Source organism: Columba livia, chromosome 1 (genome assembly GCF_036013475.1).
Source record: "Columba livia isolate bColLiv1 breed racing homer chromosome 1, bColLiv1.pat.W.v2, whole genome shotgun sequence".
In the NCBI taxonomy this organism is placed as follows: Eukaryota; Metazoa; Chordata; class Aves; order Columbiformes; family Columbidae; genus Columba; species Columba livia.
Genome location: NC_088602.1, coordinates 148,003,701 through 148,025,989, shown reverse-complemented (window position 1 = coordinate 148,025,989; position 22,289 = coordinate 148,003,701). Strand labels below are relative to the sequence as shown.

The 22,289-nt window shown below is 38.8% G+C and overlaps 1 protein-coding gene across 25 annotated transcripts in view; it reads left to right on the top strand.

The window, feature by feature from the left end:
- The window catches only part of MICAL3 (microtubule associated monooxygenase, calponin and LIM domain containing 3), a 187,381-nt gene that overhangs the window by 94,403 nt on the left and 70,689 nt on the right, over window positions 1–22,289 (top strand). For 17 of the 25 annotated variants that reach the window (XM_065036621.1, XM_065036593.1, XM_065036600.1 and 14 more), the window contains 10 exons: window positions 299–361; window positions 1,102–1,275; window positions 2,397–2,483; window positions 7,815–7,910; window positions 10,084–10,140; window positions 12,026–12,130; window positions 14,708–14,815; window positions 17,482–17,589; window positions 18,265–18,451; window positions 21,411–21,499. In XM_065036621.1, coding sequence (XP_064892693.1) covers window positions 299–361; window positions 1,102–1,275; window positions 2,397–2,483; window positions 7,815–7,910; window positions 10,084–10,140; window positions 12,026–12,130; window positions 14,708–14,815; window positions 17,482–17,589; window positions 18,265–18,451; window positions 21,411–21,499 — 1,074 coding nt within the window. The remainder of the gene's footprint in view (window positions 1–298; window positions 362–1,101; window positions 1,276–2,396; window positions 2,484–7,814; window positions 7,911–10,083; window positions 10,141–12,025; window positions 12,131–14,707; window positions 14,816–17,481; window positions 17,590–18,264; window positions 18,452–21,410; window positions 21,500–22,289) is intronic. The other 8 variants (XM_065036730.1, XM_065036749.1, XM_065036721.1 and 5 more) reach the window with 3 other exon arrangements.

Below are 22,289 nucleotides of genomic sequence, written 5' to 3'. Positions count from 1 at the left end.
GTAATATGTACTCTCAATTAGTGGTATATTTCACTCTTAAGATCCTAGCCTTGTGGTAGTATTTGGAGGTATATTTTGTATTGGAACATAATGGGTTGCTTGGTTCCCAGTGAGCTGAAAGTGCTGAACAATTTCCAATTTGAAGGGAAGAATCCCTTAAACAAATGGCGAATCAGCCCAGAGAAATAATCAGTTGTGTTGTAAAGCTTATTTAAGTACTGATGACATTTATCTCAGGCCAGAAAGGTATGAAGATCCTTATCTTTGTTTTTATTTTTCCTCCTCCTTCCATTTTCAGGACAAAAAAGAAAAGGAATTGGATGGTGCAGGAAAGAGGAGAAAAACCAGCCAATCTGAGGATGTAAGTATTACAGAGAAGAAGGTGTCAGGGAGGAAAACATGTGATTGGTTCCTTGTTCCAACTTCAGTTCTTTAATTTTCTATATCTAGATAAGGTTTATACAGCATTTTTTTAATGTAAAAATTAATTGTTCTTCAGGGGTTATGCTTTCTTGTAGCTATAGTGCAAATATTTTACTGATGCTTCTGAAAGAATAGTACACAAAAAATGAAATGTTGCCATTCCCTCATATTCTATTTTTATTGCAGTTTGCTTTGATTTGATGAGAACAGTAAGAAAAAAGTTTTCATTTAGTAAAGTCGTGCAGTATTGTCAGAATTTTTATTCATATTTAAACTTTAGCTTTGATTAGTGCAAAAAGCATACAATTCTAGTATGGCTCATGAGACAGTCCTTCACTTGAAATGTTTATAGCCAAATAGTTACAAGTGAGTTAAAATCTAGTGCTTTGAGTTGTCAGTGAAGGTTTGAAGATAGGCCTTTCCTTTGTGTCTGTGGATTCATGGGAGTGTTTCACCTGTGGTCTCTTTGGTAGGTAAGTGCATCAAATAAGGCTGAAAAGATAAGTAAAGTTTAACAGAACTTTTGATGACACGCCAAAGAAGTTAAAACATGAGCTTTCAAGTGCAGGCTAATAGGTTTTGTTTTCTGTAGTGCTAGAAAGTTATCACACCAAAGGGGTAGAGAGGAAAAGATGATCTGATTGAATTGTGTTAAGTTTTGATATCGGTGATTGTTAGGAGGACATCCCACGAAGCTACAGAGAAGAAAGGCCCACACTGGTGAGCGCCCTGACAGAGAGGAGGATTGATGCTGCCATTGGGAATCAGAACAAAGTTAAGTCTATGGCAACCCAGCTACTGGCCAAGTTTGAGGAGAATGCGCCAGTGCAGTCCTCAAGCTTACGAAGACAGGTAGGAGATGGGTAATAAAACACTTTATTTTGGAATTATGGAGGAAAATAATGAATAATAACATGTATTCCATGAAACTGGATGCTAGTGGTGCTCTTCAATTTCAAAGGCTCTCCTAGGGAAGAGTAAAACTTACTCAAAAGAGAAAAATTTTCAATTTAGGAGTATGGAATAGAGAAGAACTTCCTAATGGAAGTATATTTCCCTGTTACTGCCTGTATTATGGTACGTAAACTCTTTCAAAAACATCTCACCAGCAATTTGGTTTCTTTTATAACTACCATTGCTGTTGAAAAGCTTTCCAGGAACATCCCATTTCTAATTTTTAAGAACAATCATTTAATTTCTGATTTGAATGTTTTCAGGTTATATCTGTTTGTTCTTGTAAACTGTGGTTAAATAATGTGTGTGTGTCTAAGCACAGCAGATAAATTCCTGGGAGTTTCTTGACAATTGCAATATTTGTGTCATTCCAAGTGAGGCTTCCTGATGCCTGCTGGTTATTCAGGGTGGTATCTGAACTACTGCAGCTGCAGGGTAGTTGTCTTTGAAGTTCGACTGGGTCACTTCAGGCTGCTGCTGGCAGTGCCATGTCAACAGTATAAGGCTCAGCATGGTTTAAGTGCCTGAGTTCTTGGTCTGCTGCATAGCCTGTTCTCATAGCTTATGACAAGCTCTGTGCTGCTGTGGCCAGATTGTGAGTGGGACCTGACCTAGCTGCATTAAAGCTAGGTCAAATATGTCTATGTTATACTACATATCAGTGTCATAGTATAACATAATCTCAAAATGGTAACATTTATCCCACTCTTTAACAGTCAAAAGTTTCCTTGGCCACTACATATTGACTGGAATAACCAGGGTGATTTGAGGAAATAGTGAAAATAAATAGAAGATTTGAAAATATGCATAGTTTTCCATTTTTTGTTGTGTTTTTTTGGTTGGTCCCCCCCCACCCCGTTTTCTATTTTACTTGCTAAATGAATTATCGCCTACCTCATTGTTTTTCCTTAAATGTTTGTCTGTCTTATTCTGTATCACATTTCTTTGGCTTTCTTTGAGTGTCCTTTACTATTTTATCTTTCCTCCTTGGTCCCACTTTCCCTACAACCTGCATGCAGCAACCTGTCCTGCCTTATCAAGAACGTGTTCACAACCAACCATCCAGCAGACGAGAGCAGGGCCGTCCCATACCCCAGTGGAAACAGGTAAAGAAACTGATTATAAATACGATGCATTGCCTGCACCCAACACCAGCTAGCACTGTCCTGTTTCTAAACCAGTGCTTTTCCAACACCTTGTGTGAATCCATTATTTTAAATAATTTAATTTTTAATTAATAAAATCAACATCTTCCTCTGGTAACGATGTGCGGTTTAATGTTTCGAAAGGACTTGGTCAAATTTTCCCTACCCTTTTACACTAGTTTCAACTTCCCAGGGTGTTAGTGGATGTTTTAGCAGAAACTTCGCCTACAGAATTTCTAGATTTTTCTGTTATAAAGAAATGGAAAATATGTAAGCAATTATTGCAACCAATGAGGTTAAAGGTGTCATACCATCTATGGTATTAAAGCTCTGTCTTGGTATAAATAGTAAAATTGGTTATCAATTTTGCTATTCAGATGTGAAATTTTATGTGTTCTTCAGTTACAGGAGACTTTACTGTGGTTTCCTTCTCTCTACGAGAAATGTAGCTTTCCTTGCCAACTTCTCACATTCATTGCTTTGCAGATTCCTGTATTATGGTGAATTTAGTAAATTTTAGGTTTTCTGCCACAGAGGGCTTCAGAATAGGGATCAACAGCAGAAAAATCAGCAGGTATCAAATTTTATTTCCTCTTGTGTGTTTTGGCCCATTGTCATTGACAGTGTTTTTCTTTCAACCATGCACTTTGAAAAGCTATGCCTTGTGACAGACAGGCAGATAGGGATACTTATCTCACTGGCTTCCTCTGCTTCCACTGTTTCCCTGGGCAAACGGCCTCCTCAAGTTGCTGAAAGTGCTGAGTTATATTTTTCTGGCAGCCATAATTTGGAGAAACACCTCTTTCTTTCTGGTTGCAGTTTAATCAGACCATACCTTGGAGTCAATAGGAAGAAGGTGACATTAGTTTGGAAATTAACTGTTCTGCATGATTATGGATTCATTATGATTTTCATGTTCAAGGCATTCAACACAATTAATGCTGCATGACATGACCAGTGCCATGACCTAGAAGATTTCTTTCCAAGGAAGAAGACCCAAGCCAGGGGAATTGTTGTTAGCAGGACTGTCAAGAGAGTCTTAAAAATGTCAGCATGATGTTTAGGTTTCTTGATTCAGTGTTTGCTCTTCTACTTTCTGTCTCATTAAAATCTTCTTTATAGGCTAATGAACACTTTCAGTTGGATACACAGCATCCGTGATTAAGGCAAATTTCATTTCTAAAGAATACTTCCCAAGTAAAGGGAGGGAACCCAAAGAACTGATGCAGAAGAACATAATATGGATATACCATATTAAGTCAGTTGATGGGCACTGCTTGTGTTACCCCACAAAAAAAAAAAAGGAAAATTGGATTGCATTGGTTGTCAGTTCAGAAGAATGAAGATTTGTGTTTGGGCACTCGGAAAAGGATCACATCCCTGCAGCCTTGAGATTTGTATTTGGACCTGCTATTGAAACTTTATGAAGGCTTTATAATTAAGCCTGTATGGTGAAACACAATAAGAACTTTTGTCATCTTTTTGTAATTGATCAAAACAAAGGACAAGATTTTGTTTCCTGCTTTTATGATGAGGATTTTCTCCTCATCATGGAGAAGTTTGTTGTTGTTGTGTTTGTTCTTGTCTTTACCAACATTTTAAAAAAAGGGGAGAGGTGGAAGCAAAAAAAAAAGATCCTTCTTGTCTCCCTTCACTTTGATAGCGTCTCCATATTGGCAGCAATGTAGGGCAGATCTTTGCAAAATCTTTATGTATCAGTTGTACTTTCAGAGGACTTATATTATTTTATTGAACACTGACACTGATTGCCTTGTGAGGATGATTTCCCTCTCAAGATTACACCTGGAGATCTTTCTGTGATAGGCTTTACTGCATCAACAGAAGATGGTTGGTTCTTGGGCCCAGGTTTCCTGCTGGATTTGCAGTGCTTTTCATCTGACAGTTGAAATGGAGAAGAAGAAAACTGGGTCCCAAGGATACAGGATATACAGTAGGATCAAAGAAACAATTGATATGGTCTCTGTTCCAAAGGTTCTTCATTACTTGTGTGGGGAAATGAAGAACATCAGTTGTCTTCATTCAAAAGCTATGGGTGTATACAGAACCATTATTCTGAACTGAGCAGAGATCAGCTGAGGCAGGAATCCATCCACTGAGCCAAGCACCCAGCTTTGCCAAGGTTGGTCAGAAGTCCATTCTGCAGGAAGCTGTTGCTGAAGCAGTGCTTCAGCTGACTGCTGACACTTCTGATTCTGTTTGCCTGCCACACAGAATCCAATAGGTGTGGCACTGAATCTATGGCACTGAATCTATGGCACTGAATCGGCTTTTGACAGTGACACTGAGCACTCTACCTACAAAGCTGGTTCCTCAGCCACAGATTACCAACAGTGGAGTTGGTGCTGGCTACCAGTACACATTATTGGAGATGCTGTAAAGGATTAGCATTGCTCCTAACAAGCTCTTTAGGGAGGATATATGTTTACTAATAGTTTCATTAAGCTGTGGGAAAGGGTTCTCTTGTCTCGCACACGTGTCAGAGTTCACAAGCAGAAACTTCTGTCAGTGACTGTGCGTAAGATATATCATGTAGCAAATACTTTCTGCTGAAGAGTCCTTTGAAGAGTAGCAAAGCAGTTCCTAAGGGGACAAAGTAGTGACTTGTTTTTGACGGAAACCACAAGTTGCCTAATCTTCTTGCCAGTAGGCAGAATGAAGTTGAGATCTTCAGGGATCTTTAGGTGAAGGGCAGTTTCATTGTGACTGACAGTTTTGGTCCTGCACCTTGGCAACTGCATGGCAGAGGAAAAGTATCTTGCAAAAGTGTAAGAGTGATTACAAGGGAGAAGCAACACAGTTGCAAGGGATGTGGTCTGGATTGGACCCCCAGTTTTGATGGAAAATTTACATCTGCCTTGGGCTGTTGCCTGCCAGTGTCTGTTAGATGGACTTTCTTATCGTACTGGCTTATCAGTTTAAGCCTAGAATCTTGCATTGCCCTGGAATTAAGAGTTATGGGGCCAGCAGTTTCAATGAGTTTGTGAGGCAGAATGTCTCTGTGTCTGTACAGGTGTGGTATGGGTGTCTTGCTATGACGGAATTCCTAAAAAGACTGAAATCCTGGGAGAACCTGTTCTGAAGCAGCTTTTACTTTTATCACAAGACCTTTAATGCTATCTCTCTTGGAAAGGAAAACCTTCAAAAGATCAAGCAGGTTAAAAATGTCACCAATCTGCTGCTCACAGCATGCTGTGTGGCCTGCATTTTCCTCCTAAATTATATTACAAAGTTTGCTTTATTGAGCTACACTTCTAGAATGTTGACCTGTGTTGTCAAAATTGGGTTTGTGCTGTAATGAGCATCCCAGCAGCAGCTAGTAATGCATGAAGATACTATTAAGTGTATGTGCACAGTGGAAATGTGTGTAATTTTTCTGTGATGGTACTGTCTACTAAAAAAGCTGGATTGTGTTTCATGGTGTGGTGGTTAATCTCCTTAAATGAATGCTTACTTGTACAAAAGCATCTTCCACGGTGTGTTCTATGGCTCTCCAAGCCATTTTGGGAAAGAGCATTTCATCAGGGATCATGAAGCCACTGGAAAGCCATATGGTCTATCCAGAAAGAGGATCTACCTGGAAGACGAGCCTTTTTAGCTGAATTTTGTACTGTCTTTTCAGACTTCCACCTTATGGGAGTCTGGACTCCCACTTTCCGGAGTTCCACCTTCAGCAGTTTTCTGCTACAATTTCATAGGTCTCATAACAGCAACAAGATATAGGTGTAATACTTAAGCTTAAATCAGTGATATGTACAAAGATGCTTGTAAGATGGAGATCACGTGTCTTTTGGTGCACACCTTTTCTGCCTCTGGAGATCTGATTCTTGTTCTTTTGAGATAGTTTCCTGAAGCGTGATCAGGGTGCAGCAGTGCAAACTCTTTTCAGTAATCTTGTTGGAACTGTGGTTTGTGAAGATATGCAATGACTAACTGAGTTGAAATCTCAACAGAAGAGGACTTACAGTGCAAATACTTTCTGCAAATATTGTTTTTCCTGCTTAATTTCTTGCTTAAATCTGTTGATGTATTTTTCCTCTTTCCTGTAGCCGTCTTTGTATGCTCAGAAATGCATGCTACTGGAGGACTGAGCATGTACTTCATATACCTATATGATGTTATATTCTGAGACTCGCCATGGAAAAATATACAAGTTTGTGAAAATTTTGAAATTTGAAATGCAGACTCGGCCATGGTCAGACCAAAGTCCACGGACAGCTAGAAATTAGTGACTTCACAGCTGAGCCTTTTGAAACAGCATATAAATATTCCTCATCCACTCCAGTGCAAAATCATGTATTTTAGTTTAAGCCGCTTGTAGCATCTGTTTAAAACAGAAGACTTGGTGATTATTTTTTTTTTCCCTCAAAGGGAAGAAAACACCGAAACAGATGTTAGTGCCAGCTCAGCTGTAAGAGCAGTAGTGATCATCTGTAGTATCATTAAAGAGAGTTTCTTCGAAGGCTATCTAACAGTGGCTATGGATGCACAGCATTCTTTTTTTTTCCGAGTGCAACAATTTTGAGATGTGCTCTGGTGAGAACTCAAAAGAAAAGGAAAACTCAGGCAGAAGATATATTAGTAATCAAGAATTGGTGTAGAAAATATTGTATATAGTAAGGAGGCGGAGAACTAGAAAGGTGTGTTTTCTGGCATATTAAAATGAGGAGGACGTGTATGTGCCTTGGGTAATATTTAGACTATTAGATACAGCCACATTTTGGCTATAAAACAGCTGTACGTCCATTCTTGTGGAATGGTGGAGGATGGTTTAACTGGCGTGAGATGGTTTAATATTTGTAAATTAGAGAGGAAGGATCTGAAGCTGAGAACAGACCAACCATGACTTGAGTTGTATTGTTGATGAAATGCAAGCAAGAGTCAGCAGGATGGATATTTTTAAACATCACAAGGCACAGCAATAAGTAGTTTTTCCTGATGCAAAGAGAGCAGTCCAACTGTGCTATGGAGAGTTCCAAGTTGTACCTTTTGCTGATCGTAAGCCAGGAACTGTTGGTTTAGTTGATGATTGATACAAGTTCATTGGCTGCCCTTAGAAGTATCTGTTAAATGGACGTGTGATCATGGGGCTGTGGGTGAAAAACTTGGGTCTTTCAGCTTCAGAAGAAATGTGGCATTAGGTCATTCCTGAGAAGTGTGAGATCGTGGTCTCTCAGTTTATGCATTCTGGCCTGTCTCACCAAAGCCAATGGTAATGTTATCAATTTTCTACCATTATGATGATTTTTAATTCTTTTTCTGTTTTAAAAAAAGCTGAGGACTAAGGAACGTTGTCGGACCTGCCCCAAAAAAGTGATCATGCTCTCTTCTTACACTCCACCTCCCTCTCCACCGTATCCCAGGCAGCAGGTGATTCCCTCTGCATGCTCTGTCCCTCTCTCTTCATTACTGCTTGTACAAGTGACTAGATCAGTTATTGGATATCCCATTTACAAATGCATTTCCAATTTTCTTTTTTCAGCTGGTGATAGGGCTTCTTCACCCTATTAGGTTAGAAACACAGGTCAGCATATAGCTCACCAGAAGCATGATTATGATTTTTTATCTGATCCACTGGAGACCCTGAGATTTTAGTTCAGGGTAAATTGTAATTACAGTAGCTTTTCTCAGTTTTGATTTGCAACAAAATAGAAATGAAAAGATTGGAGTAATGCAGGGAAAGAAAATGCCACTTTTCTGCTTCTCTACTCTTCATTTAAACAGGTGTGACTAAAATTTTGCCCTTGTATACATGAAACTCTTCTAGGATTACTTGTATGAAGTGCTTTTTTTGAGTATTGTACTGGCCACAATGTCCATTGTGATCCTTCTGTTTCCTTCACATTCAGGCCTTTGTCTCACAAGAGTTTGTGTTCAGTCTGTCTGATTTTGTATTTGGAGCAGTGAGAGCTGTTCTGAACACGGTGTATAAATGTGCATCCAGATGTTTTTGCACATGTGTTGTCCTTGTAGTTGAATATTACCTGAAATCCTTTAATATTTGTGTCTTTTTGTATGTGGTTATTGTGCTTATTTGAGTTGTATCCTTTTTTTTCATTTTCCTACTGCGGTAATAAATTCCACTCCTCGCTGATCAATCCTGAACTAATCTTGAGCTGCAGTTCCATAGCACTCCCATAACTTTAAGTAAGGATTGTACAAGTAAATTTCCCTATAGGTGGAAAATGTTTATTTTCTGAATACTTTTATGCCTATAAGCTCTGTAAAGGCGTATTACCTTTCAGCAGAGTAGACAAGACTTATTCTTGGACATGAAGTTTGACTGGCCTTATTGCCGTGTTTTCTCTGAGTGTAGTTACATGTCACAGTTAATCTGGTCTAATTATTGTCAGCCTCCGGAGCACACATTTTCCACTGCCTCTCTGGTGTCTGCATCTGCAAAATAAGTCAGGTCTGCTTACTGATTTGATTTAAAACCGCTCTAGCAAAAAAATAGTGGTTAGTTTTCTGGCACACTGTAGACAGCATGCGGTGCAAGGTAGGATACAGGAACGGACGTCTAGGTAGAATGGGTGGGGAAAGCCCTTTTCATTATCGAAGCCCGCATTTAAACTGAGTTGAGTGTAGTATTATCAGATCAAGTGATAGCTGGCTGCCTTCCTCTTGTAAATATCCTTTGAAAATTTTGACAGATACGTTTTTATGAAGGAAAGATTTTGCCCAAGCTTACAAATAAGAGAAGCTAAGGCAGCTAAATGCTGAGTTTTACTTTTTAATCTGCGGTATGGGATTCATTTTCCATAGAAAGGAATTGCCTTTCAGTTCCTAAGGACCCCTTACCTCTATGTTTTCCCTTCCTAGTTTCCCCAAGTGTTTGTTTGTCCTGTGACTTTTTGGTTGCCTTGTTCTGTCATGAGAGCCAGCTACTGCTGGCTCCAAGTGTACTTTGGCCATTTTCTGTGTTGTGTCTTGTAGGAAACTCTTTTTTCCTGTCTTCTTGCTCAAACAAATGATTAAAAAAAAAAAGGCTTCCTCCTTTTAACTCTGAGGAATTTTTACTCCCTGTGCTACAGAGCTGGTCTGTTAGGCTCAGTTGAGGGGTCTGCTTTTGGAGACGTTCTTTTTTCCTTAGGAATCATTTCTTTTCCTGAAATTGTCTTGGCCCAGGCCTCATAGCGGGTCAGATAGATCTATGTCCTTGTTACACTGATTTATTTTTTCTTTTAAATTTGTACTTCAGCACTTCTAATGCATTCATTCTGCCACTTCTTTTAAACTTTCCATTTCCTTCTTTTGATCTAACATCACAGTATGAGTTATATTGAGTGTCTTACCATCTTTATTGTACTAATTCTGTTACATTGTGGTAATATATTGTGGTTTGCTGACCTAATATGAATATATATGTTTTTTAAAAAATTCCCTACAGGAGGCAAGCTATTATTGCCAGGTTTAAAATACTCTTAATAACTGTCACTATGGCCTCCTTTCTGCCTGCATGGTAAGAAAAAACAGATGAAGTGTGTTTTGACTAGGAAGTTGGTCTGTGATTGTTGTTAAGCTCATAATTTGTTGCCTGCAGAGAAACAGGGAGCCTGGTGCTGACTATCCTGGGGAGCAGAGTCCCAGACAGGAAAGGGTAAAGAGCATGTACAAATGGCATGAGTGCTGATGACACAAGGCTGTGGTGGATGTGTACAATACAGAGAGCAAATACACTGGATAGTAAAACACACTTATCCTAATGCTGCTATTAACATGCTGGAACTGCTGAGAGTCAATCAGGAGTGATTATTCCTGTGTGATACCCACATAAATGCATAGCAAGCCTTCATCAACAGTTTGCTATATGCTTTTTTTTGCCATAGATCTAGCACTTAAGCTCTTCCAATTCTTCTTTTCCTCTTACACCCCTTTAATGAAGTGTGCTGTGGCTGTAGCAGAACAATAAGAGTGACATGTTTTGCGCTAATTCATGTGAACACGGTCGCATTGTTCTCACTGCTTGCTTTCTGGATGGTTAAACAACTGGCATTCCATCCTGCCTCCTACAGGCCAAAGTAAAAGGAAAAATGATGAGGCATTATTTAGTATAGAGATTTTGAAGCCTTCTTAACAATGAAATATTCAGCAGTCTGTCTGAATAGCTCAGTATTATGCAGAAGCATGGGAAAATTAAAGATAGGCACTCAAAAGAATTGGTTGAATTAAATTCATATTGACAAATTAATTGACATTCCATTAAAGGCTTTGAATGAATTAAGTCATAAGTGGTAGCCAGCTATAAAACTGTTTCAACTTTCAGACTGTGTTCTAACAAAAGACTCTTGTGGGCTGAATGTTTTCTGACAGGCAGTAGAAAATGAATAAGCATGTGTCTGCAGTGACATAGAAGCCCACAGCTTTATAATAGGCCATAGTTTTAGTGAAAATGATCTAGTAGGAAGGAGTAGGTGGAACTGAAAGCAGCTTAAAGTAGAGAGTATTCTTAATGCATTTGAATGGGGAAAAGTGTTTTCTCGTAAACTGGGTGTGAACCCACTTTTCCATTGTGCTTTGGAATGCAGTTAGCAATACGTAGCAGCACCCTGGCATCGTTGACAGATCCAGCCTGAAGTTTCTTCATGCACAAGTTTGTAGTTGCTGGTCCATTTACTTTTGAACTCTACAAACAAATTAGCTGAAGGCTGTGTGATGTTGCAGGTGATACTCTTGTCTTCTACAGCAGGCAACAAGCCAGGTCTTTTTCCATGTCACTAAGTGTACTGCCCAACAGTTTAAGAAGACTGATAGGGAAGACCAGAATAGCAGAGGTGTCAAATATTATGCCTGGGGCGTGTTGACATGACAGTGCAATAAGAACAAGCAGGACAGTGAAGCTGCAAAAGTAAAACTGGCAGCTTCTGTGATACTTTGATTTTGCTGTGCTTTGCTTCAGCCAGCAAGTCTCATTAAGCATCCTCTCTTTGGTAAGCACAGTATTCACTTTTCATATACCAGTGAAGATGAACTCATTCGTTATGAGAACTGAAGTATATGATATATGTTTCTGTGCACAAAATCTGAGAAATGCAAGTAGATGCAGGTTTAGATAAGTAAAGGAAATGTTTGATAATCAAGAACTATGGTGAAATAAGTTGACAAATAAGCTCCTTTATGCATGATAAAGCCACCTTTTTTGTTTGTTTGTTTTTGGATGGTAATGCCAGAGGGAGAGGCCACACGCTTGTTTGGTTTTGGCTGCAGCAGTCCTAGGTAGGAGAGTTGTGAATAACTACTAATTCAACTGTTTTTTCTTGGCTTTGAGGGCCAAAGCTTAGCACTTCATTAGAACAGTAGACACTGGAAAAAAATAGTTTCCATTTATTGGAAATAAACATAGTCTTCACGTAGGAGCTGCTCTTACTGTTTCGCATGTGAGTTTTGTACCTTTTGCCTGGCATTTCAGTGTCTATTCCTTTTAGGGCTTTTTTTTTTTTTTTGGGCTGATTTGTTTACTTCCTCCCTCCTTCCTCATCTCACAGAGATCTCCTCGTTTATTTTCTGATGACCAAGTGCCTGAGAATGTTGAACAAAGGGCATGTCAGCTTGCTGCCCTCCTGGAGTCCAGACCTGCAGTGAGGCATCAGGTGACTACAGCCCTGCCTATCTGGTGTCCTGTATCAGTGCGAGATGCCGGGTACCGGTGACATCTGGGGTCAGAGGGATGGAAAAATTGACCAAAATGTGATGACCATTGCTGTACAGTCACGTGGTTAAAAAGACATGGTCAAGCCTATTTTGTGTAGTATTTTTATCCTACTTGCTGTAATAGTTCTTAACTGTCTCCTTGTTTGATGAAAGACAATGTTTCTGTTTCTCAAAACACAATACAAACAAAAAGGTAGAAAACAGCCTCCAAGCTTCAGAATACACGCTGAAAAACAGCTGCACTCCAGCTCAAATCATCTCACAGTGGTTGTTTACCAGTCAGTTGCTCACAAATTTTACTTGCTTCTGGAAGCAAGAACATTTGCATTTTCCAAGCATAATTCCTGGCTCTGAAGTACTACTTTTGTGTCCATACTTCCTGTATACTTATTTCCAATGGTAGAATTGGCAGCCTGTGCAGGTTTTCTTTGATACTAGTGTACATTTTTGGTTTGGTTTGGTTTTGTGCTTAATTTTCTCCCCAGTGTGTTGTCTTTGGCATATCGGAGCGTGCCAGTTTGAACAGTGCTTTCTTACGTTTCTACTTGCCTGCCCCTATCTCTGTTTTCAGTTATCTTCAACAGTATTTGGCAAACTGAAGAGTGGTTTTGGAAAACACCATCTGCATAAGTGATCCTAAAGGTCTTTTCCAACCAAAGCGATTCTATGATTCTGTGTTATTTTTCATAACTTACTGGTTTGAGTTAACCATCTAAAATCAAGCTTTCTTCTTGAGCTGGAGTATAAACTGTCCCAGCACTTTTGCTTGTGGCCGTAACTTTTCCAAGCCATGTCAAAAGGAAATTTGTAACATTTAGGTCACGTCCATTGCTGTTCTTTTGGGGATGCTGTCCTTGTTGAGAATTAAAGTCAGAAAAGCTGTTCTCCAGGAAGGCAAAGTGAATCTTTGGCTGCATTTGAGATAGCATTTGAGGACATAGAAGAAACCATGAAAGGCTGGGTAAGAATACTAATCTGAACACATTAAGATCCATTTGTTAATGAGTGACACAACTGAAGACCTCAGGCATGATCCAAGGACAGCCTCCTCATGTGCATTTCCTTACTCAGTTGAAATGATGAAATAGAAATGAACATCTAGACCAAAACATGTTGCTCCGACCTTTTGTGTTGCTCTCTAGCACTTTTAAGCCCCTTTTGAGGGTGGAAAAGATTAACAGCGTTACAATGCAAAGGTAGAAGTTCTTTTTGAAACTGATTTCTGTATAGTGCAGAAATAAGGAGGAGAGTCAATATAGAGGAAATGAAGGACACAAAGTAGAGGAAGGGATAAAGTGGGTAGGGCAGAGAGGAAAAAGAGGAAACAGATGTTGAAACACTGCAGGCTACGATAGATTATGATGCAGGATTTAAGGGAAGAAAACAAGAAAAACAGAATAGTAAGAGAAAGAAAGCAAGGACAGCCATTTTCAGAAAAGAAATCTGGTTAAATGATGATCTTAAGTACAAAAAAAATCTGTGTATAAAGTAAACAGTTGTATTTCTTTCAATTTGGGAAATTGTGAAAGCCAAGCTATTTTGCATTTTGTCCAGTAGATTTAATCTTGAGGCTAGGCTATTTTAAGTGGCTATAAATAACTATTTTCATGGGTCATGCAGCTGCATGATATTTATTTTTCCTTTTTATAATGAAAAACATAATTTTCTTGTAAAAGACGGTAAAATATTTGAAATTTGTATTTTTCTTTCCAGATTATAACTTCTAGGAATGCACAGTTTCTAGCAGTGCTATTTTTCTGACACTTCTAGGTATTTTTTTTTTTCCTATTAATGTGAAGCATTTCTTGGGAGATAGGCACAATGAGCCATAGAGATAATGAGCAGGGTATGTTGAAGACCAAATTTTGGGTTCTTCTGTGAAGAAACAGTTTCAGAAGGATGCAGATTCTCAGTTTGGGATTTGTTTGCCATTTGGTAAGCAAGAACAGCAGATTGCTTTGTATTGTTTAATTCATTCTAGTGTGTTGTTTTCAATCTGCTTAGAGTAAATGTTAGTTTGGGAATTTGCTGCTAATTACTGCAACACATATAAGTTAATTTCGTTCTCTCCCATCCGCAAGGAGAGCAGGCTTTTGGTTTATATAGTTAAAATGTAGAAGAGGTCTCACATGGCCTGAAATATGATCTTAGTGCCTTGGGCCACTGACACAGAACAGTGGGAGATACCGGAGGAGCAGAGGAAATTGATTTGGGATCTACGCCAGTGGCTTAGTTGGTTGGGTTACCGGAGGTTGGACATCTGTGGAAGTAGGTAACTGCTTCCAAATGGTTCTAAAGAACTTAAAAACTTAATAAAGAGCAAATTAAGAATAACTTGCTCTGCCTCACTAGGGAGAAGGTGAAGATACACTGGACATTTTTCTGCAAGTTTTCCTACAAGAGTCTTTAAGAATTTTTTTTATGGTGGACAGAAGGGTGTGAGGTTTTTTTTTATTTTCTCCTCTCTTCCCTCCATAGCTGTGTATGATTGTTTTGATTTTTATTTTATTTTTTAGCCTGAGACTGAACCGTCTCGCCGATTCTTTGTTGACCAGTGGGAGCTCTCCCTTAGCCTCCGTTCTTCTAATCGCCCTTCTTCACCTTCATCTGACTCTCTTCGACAGGTAGCATTAGCCTGAGCATTGCAAGGTGCACTCAGCTGTGTTTGCTTGCTCCACCCTGGTCCCACCAGCCAAGGACACACCACAAGAGATGGCTGGGCTTGCAACGCTTCACCTGCAGAACGCAATGTCTGTGCAGATTCATGCACAAATGCGAAACCAGAGGCAACCTGTGTTGGTTTTTGTCAGCCATAAGGCAGTTTGAAACTAAATATATTTGATGTTTGGTGTAAATGAAAAGCTTCTGGTACATCTCACTCTCAATTCAGTCTTTTTGAGCACTGATAGTCTGGTGCTGCAGTAAAGCTTTCTTGTTTTGCTTGCTGCTTTCGCTGAGTCTTGGGCCAAACTACAGAATGCGTTTGTGCCTATATGCTTAATGGATAGTGTGAAATAAAAAGTACTTTGGCTTTCTGAAAAATCACTGAGAATTTGAACTAATTGCCGTTGTCGTATATAAACAGCAGGAGCTCGATTTGACCTAAGCAGGAGTGGGTTCTTTGCCCACTCGTAAAAACATTGCAGAACGCTGTATATCTTGAAAGATTTTGCCTGTGGGAAGAAAGATAAAATGCTTCTTTTAAGATCCAGTGTTAGGCCAGATGCGATGTAAAGGAAAAAAACAAGTCAGAAACACAGAACCCCAAATCAGCAATTCAGCAACTAAATTTCCCACGCCAAATAGTCCAAGGTATTGTGAGTTAAGATTAGCATGATCACTTTTTAAGCATGAAACTTCCTATGTGCTGGTAGAAATTTAAAGATCCTGAGGCATCTGCAGTTAAGGTTGGATGAAGGTTTTGAATCAAAACTTGTTCAGTGGAAACCTGGTTCTGCTAAAAGAAAGTTTTTCCCATGGAAAAGCTTGAACTGTCTTTTAAGAAACTTAAAAAGCCTCGAAGATTTCCAGTCTTTTGAGGCAAATGGAAAACTCTTGGCCAAATGATTATAGTTTCCAGTTAAAGATCAATGTGCAATGAAAGGAAGAAATTTTTTCCAGTGGGCACCATTTTGAATGTAATATTTGACAACATATGATATATGATGTTGAAAGGCAACTGTGCACATATATATATGTGCGCACAAATTAGCCAAGGAAGAATATGGAACCTGGAAAATTTTGAAAGACAAATCACTTGTTATTTCTAGCATATATAAATACTGTGAGTGCTCTGCATTTTGGGGTGGAATCAGTAGACAGGTAGAACTTCTTTTTGGGTAGAAATAAACCCTTATTACTGCAGTAGCACAGAGCTTAAGGAATTAGGACTTCAGTGATAGCAGCAGTAATTTCTGATGGCTGAGCATGCTATTTTTGAAATCTTTTTCTCCAAAGGAATACCCATTTTGTAGTGAATTTTGGTTTTTGTGATGCTTCCTGGTATTCTCATATCTGAACATGTGAAGTTCTTAAACATTCTTAAATGGCTAAGAACCACACTTAGGAAATTTATGTTGTGTTATTAGTAGTGGGAAATAACTAGCGTGCTTCAAACAAGTTCTGCTATATAAGTAAAGGAGTTTTTGAAATACAACTTTAGTCCTTTCCTTCAGAATACTGTTATCCTTGGTATTTTACACTTGCCAGAAGCTGGAGTGCCTCTCTGATGATCATTCATTTGCTGAGGAGACTCCAGCTAGAAATATTCATAATGCTTCTTTGCGTGGAAAAGGAAAATTGCTTGGTGTGTCCCTTGCTGTTCTGAGTCAAATACATGGTGTTTGCAGTGTGATTGAGCTAACATGGATGTCACCACATGATTTTCCTAACCATGTAATTATTGCCAATGGTTGTAAATATTTCCTGTGAAAAACACTACCTCCACTCGTGCAGTGACTGACCTTGGCTTGCAAATACTCATTTTCTACCATCTCAGGATCTAAGGTAGCAGCCAACCTGCCTAGGTTTCTTGGAATACTGGAGAGGTTTTAGATAGGCAAAGTTACAGAGTCAGTCAATAGCCATGATGGAAAAAAGCCTAGCCATAAAGCCACGTACACAGCTGAGCAAGTGTATGTTCCAGATGTATGCAGGTATGGCTTTAATGCTTTGGATGAAGCTCTTGCATCTTTTTCCATATAAACTCTCTGTACTTTTAGCATTGGAATAATTCATTTTCTTGAATCATTTTGAGTTCCTCATTTAAGGATTTCCCCTGCTCTATGAATGCTCTATAAATGAATTCTTTCCAGTTGCTAAGCATATAATTATGCTTTTGGCATCAGTATGTTGCATTAGACTACGTAACGTCTTCTAAAAGGTCTTCATTTCTGTTGCCAGATTTACCTGGAACCTAAAATCTTAACCTATATTTGGCCTTGTCTTTGAGAAGTGTCTGTGCTCAGGTTTCTAGGTGCAAAATACTCCACAAGTAAAAATAAGATCTGCTTTCTTCATCATCATAGTATTTCTAGAGCACTTAGAGAAAGCAAAATGCAAGCCGTCTTCTTTTCTGTTGTTACTGTTGATCCTGGACTGTGCTGGTGATTTCTGATGACACTAGCTTTGCTGTTACTACTTGTCACTTCATATTGTCCACTGTCTTGGCATGATTTGACCTCTCTGCACCTTTTCACCACCTAATCTATTACCATTTTAGTCATTTTTTTAATTTGATTTTTTTTTTCTTTCCTTACTGCCCTATTGTTTTATTCCATCCATCTGGTAGAAGTATATAAAGATGTACACAGGCGGAGTGAGCTCATTGGCTGAGCAGATAGCCAATCAGCTTCAAAGGAAAGAGCAACCCAAAACCCTTCTAGACAAGAAGGAACTGGTAAGACGATGTACAGAAGATGGTGCGTGTTTGTGATTAGATGTACTGTAGATCTGACGTATTGTGAGTGTCCAGTTGTTACTACTACTGATGGAATCTGTCATAGCTTTGTATAAGACTTAATTTCTCTTTCTCCATCTGCCCTCACTCTTGCCCTCTTTTTCCTTGCAAAGTGTTTTAATTTGATCTCAGCATCCAAGAGTTGTCCATAAACATTTGAGAAACTGCTTATCACATTTATGAAGATGTGTTTGATCCACTTGGGCTATTCTGCATTATTTTTTTTTTGAAGGAGATACTGCTTTTGCTAATGTAGGTCTAAGAATTTCTATTTGAAGGATTCCTAATGGTTTTGGCTTTCTATCATATGCCTCTATCAGTCATTTATTTCAAGGTCGTCATTAATAGTACTGGTGTCCGCTCTTCCATGTAGAGCTTATTTTGCTCCTGACATTTGTAAGCATGGCATCCTAGGACCTTCTTCCCTGGACAATAAGGTTAGTTTTTGGTGTCCTGGTTAAACCTCTGAATTGTGTCCAAGAACTGCAGCATCCATGTGTGGAAAACTGAAGCATCCAGATGCTCCTGTATCTGCATAAATGAAGAGAAAATATAACCCTGCAATCTTGATGAGGCTGGACACACACTAATTTAGCCATGCTTATTTCTGTCTAGGGCTCACTCAAAAAGGAGTTCCCCCAAAACCTGGGAGGCAGTGATGTCTGTTACTTCTGCCGCAAGCGAGTCTACGTGATGGAGAGGCTGAGTGCTGAAGGCAAGTTCTTCCACCGCAGTTGCTTCAAGTGTGAATACTGTGCGACAACTCTGCGCTTGTCATCTTACGCCTATGATATTGAAGATGGTAAGAGAAATTGCCGTTTTCTCAGATTTATCTTGACTGTCCTGGAAGTCCATGTAGTGATTTCAACTTTTCCTTTGCTTAAAATTATTTGGTGAGTCAGAGGAGAGACTAACTTCCATTCCAAAGACACCAACTCTCAAACTGTTGAAATGGTATGAATTTCCTGTGGCCAGGTAACGCTGACAGCAAAATAACTGAGCTGTTGGGAATTAATTTGACATGATAGCAGCTGCTAGAATGCAAAGAAACAGTTAGTAGTTGGGTGCTTTGAAAGGGTTTGGAGGCTGAGTTTGAAGGTTAGACCCTTTACTCTTGTTTCAGTACTGTCAAATGAGGAAACTCCTTACTTTTTAATACCACTTAAGAGAAAATAACATGTTGGAGAAAAATGCAGTCAGATTTTTGTTCTTGAAGATATCACTACTGTCCAACACTGTATGTTTATTTTAGAGGGACTAAAATAGAAACTTTATAATCAGGGGTGGTGATAATAGCTCATTACAGTGTAAGTTTTGTTTATATATAGTGAAAAATGGAGCATTGAAGTTGAGTAGAAGTTAATGTTATATAGAGAGTGAAAGTGTTGTTGAAGTATTTACAGAAGATTCAGTAATGACTCTTGTTTTCTGTATCTGATAGACTGAGGAGGAAGGAATATGATTGGAAAACCTACTGATGACTCAATTAACAGATTCTAACATGCTAAGAACTAAGGGAAGCTTCAGATATACCTAAGAAATCTGAGAAACCAGACAATATGGCAGCAAATGAAACTCAATTTATCAATAAAGTTTGCATATTGAAAGCAATAATTTGAAATAACGCATCACTTTTGAAAAGCAATCTTCTAAAAGTAGCAATGTGTTGCATTCTTTGCTTGAGCGGTGATTGTCAGAAATTTCAGTTTCTGAAAGAAAAAAATAAGACAAAATATCTCACATAAACTTTATTCATATCAGCAGGTATGCCTTTATTTTCTCCTACAGATGCCGTTTATCTTTACTCATATCTCAGTAGGAAAATAAGTGCAAAATGATGTAAAACTAGTGAGGATTCTCCTCAGACATGATGGTGTAGAAACCAAAATAACAGGAAAGAAGTGTTAGTACCGATAGTTTTCCCCTCTCATTGAGGCAAAAATGAAGTACAAATTATAAACTGATATGCCACAGGATGAAGCTCCAGAATATTCTACTGTAGACTGAAATGTTACAAAATTGATAGGTGTCTTCTTGCATGTAGCTTGGAAGAATCTTTTTTGCAGAAATACAATAATGGCCATGGAAACATCATCTAGGCTTAAGGGGCAAAAAGAACCAAAATTATCTATTGGTGATGTATTAAATAATAACTTTAGGTATTGGACTTGATCAGTCACAAAGAGTTGAGGAAACTTAGAATCATCAAATGTGGCTTCCAGTAAGGAATAAAAACCCCATTCTTACTTGGCCGGAAGGTCAGCAGACTTGGAACGCGAGTTTAAAGGGGCCAATGATAATTTTGAAACCAACATCTAAAAGTAAAAGCTTCAGCAGTTAATCAGAGTTGAGGAGGATGCATTTTTTTGAGCACTGCTGTTATTTTGGACACTCACAAGTAGCTGAATATCTGACTATATGTTTAGCAATAACAGACTGAGATCCTCTGTCAGCTGTATGGGCTGAAACAGTTTTGCTGCCAGATTTAGTGATTTCCTCTGCCAGCAAGCTTACGTATGCATTTTTATGGCCAGATAGTTCTCAATGAAGCAAACACAAAGCTTGGAGTTTCAGCACCCTTATAGCATTGATTCTGAAATGATATTATATGCCTCACTGTTGTGTATGTATATGAAGCAGATATGGCCAAATAGAAATATGTGGTATCCCATCTAATCTAATAATTGTGAAAATTTAGCTTGTCTTTCATTCTGGGTTTTCTTTGAGAGAAAAAAATCGCAAAGCTATACCCACATTGTTGCTGTTCATCTAGCTGTTTGGACTGATGGGCATTCTGCAGCATTCTGCAGTCAGTGTCTGGTTTTAGGCTTCAAAGTCTGAGAATTTTTATGTAAAAGCTTTTCTGTTGTTGCTCTCTTCAGACAATTTGAAAAAGGAGGTTTTAGAAAAAGTGAATGTTAATGGAAGTTTATTTAAGCAGAGGCTTCTCAAAAGATAGGGTTTGTCACTTTTCCTTCCTAAACCAAAGCATGTGCAAATACAGACAAACCAGAGGAAGGGACAAAGGTCAGAATATAGGTTTGAAATGCATTAACAAAGTTGTAGGAATAGGATAGTGGGGGAGATGCTGTGGGCTGCGTATACCAAGCAGGATACCTTGACAGCAGTCTACTGGAAGGTAATTATGTGCCGTCCATTTGCTGCTATTATTATTCTTTGTATTATGGTATTACTAGTGCTGTTTTGGCTTTCTGACCGTGTTCAGATATGGGTGAAAACCCATGTATACTTCTTGAGTGTTACTAAACCAGTAGTGTCACAAAAGGTTTTAATTGTGAAAATGAATTATCACTAGATTGTCCTTTCCACAAGTAGCCACTGTGCATTTCTAGAGATGGTTCTTTGGGAGTTAACACCGTCCTCTCCCACTTTCCTCTGCTGGTTGTATTCATTCTTGCTTTTTCCAAAAGTGCTTCTGCCAGCTTTTCATGTGATGATTTCTTTGTTCCTCACACACTGCCGCATTGTTAGCATGTGATACCACACAGCTTTGCTTTGGTGTTTGATAGGATTTTAAACTAAATGGCTGTCAGGCACCCAATGGAAAGGAGTCTCGCTAGGAGGGGGAGAGAGGAGGGCTGAGTGAAAACTTTAGACAGCGTTTGCCTCCATGTGTAGTGAATAAACTAGATGGAGCGACAGAAATGGCATCAGAAAATAAGTTGCGGTGAAATGGATGTTTATATTGTGCAAAACTGCTGCATTCTCATTGCTGACCATCATTCGTCTTTTATCTGCAGGTAAATTCTACTGTAAGCCTCACTACTGTTACCGATTGTCTGGGTATGCTCAAAGGAAAAGGCCAGCAGTGGGTCCGCTGTCAGGAAAGGTAATTCACTGTTTTCATCTAACATGTCATGTTAATACAGTTTGATTCTTAACATTGAAAAAGTAAATATACTGGGTTTTTTTCAGAAAGTAGAAAAATTCAGAGTGCATCGAGTTGCTTTTTAGTGTCATATCTTTTAGTTCTATAAATGTTATTTAAAAGCAGTTAATTTAATTTCCACTTCTCTCTTCCTGGTTCTCATTATAAAATAATGTACTGTCCCATTCAGAACAGGATTTTGATTTGTGTGCGTGTCAGCTGAAATACTTATTCAGTCCATGCAGAGACTAAATGAATTATGTTACCAGTTTTGGTTTTGCTGTGTTTCTCCATTGGTTTTCTAAGATGAAACAAATTATTTGCATTTCCTTTGAAACCTGAAGTTCTGCCCCACTTGCGTAGGCTGTTAAGAAGACCTGCCTTCATTTCTGAAGGTTTTCTGTTATGTTAATGAGAACTTGTGTGGAAAGAAAGGATATAACTTTTCCTATACTATTTTGATAGAAGCATTTGGGCTTTAAATATAGGATCAAGACCCACTGTGTAACACACAAAAGTCTCTCAGCTTTGTCATTATAATCCAAGGCACTTAATTAGTCTGCTCAAGCCCCTTTTCAGTATTTTTTCCTACTCTGAGCAAACTGTATGGTAGTCTCTTAGCAAGTTCTGTTATGCTCGCATGCTACAAATTGTCTTTCCCCCCCCCCTAAATTGTATTTTCTTTTGTGGTGGTGCTGCTTGACCTTCTGCCTGTTTCTCAGGTTTTATTAGTACAAGCTGAAGCTGTATT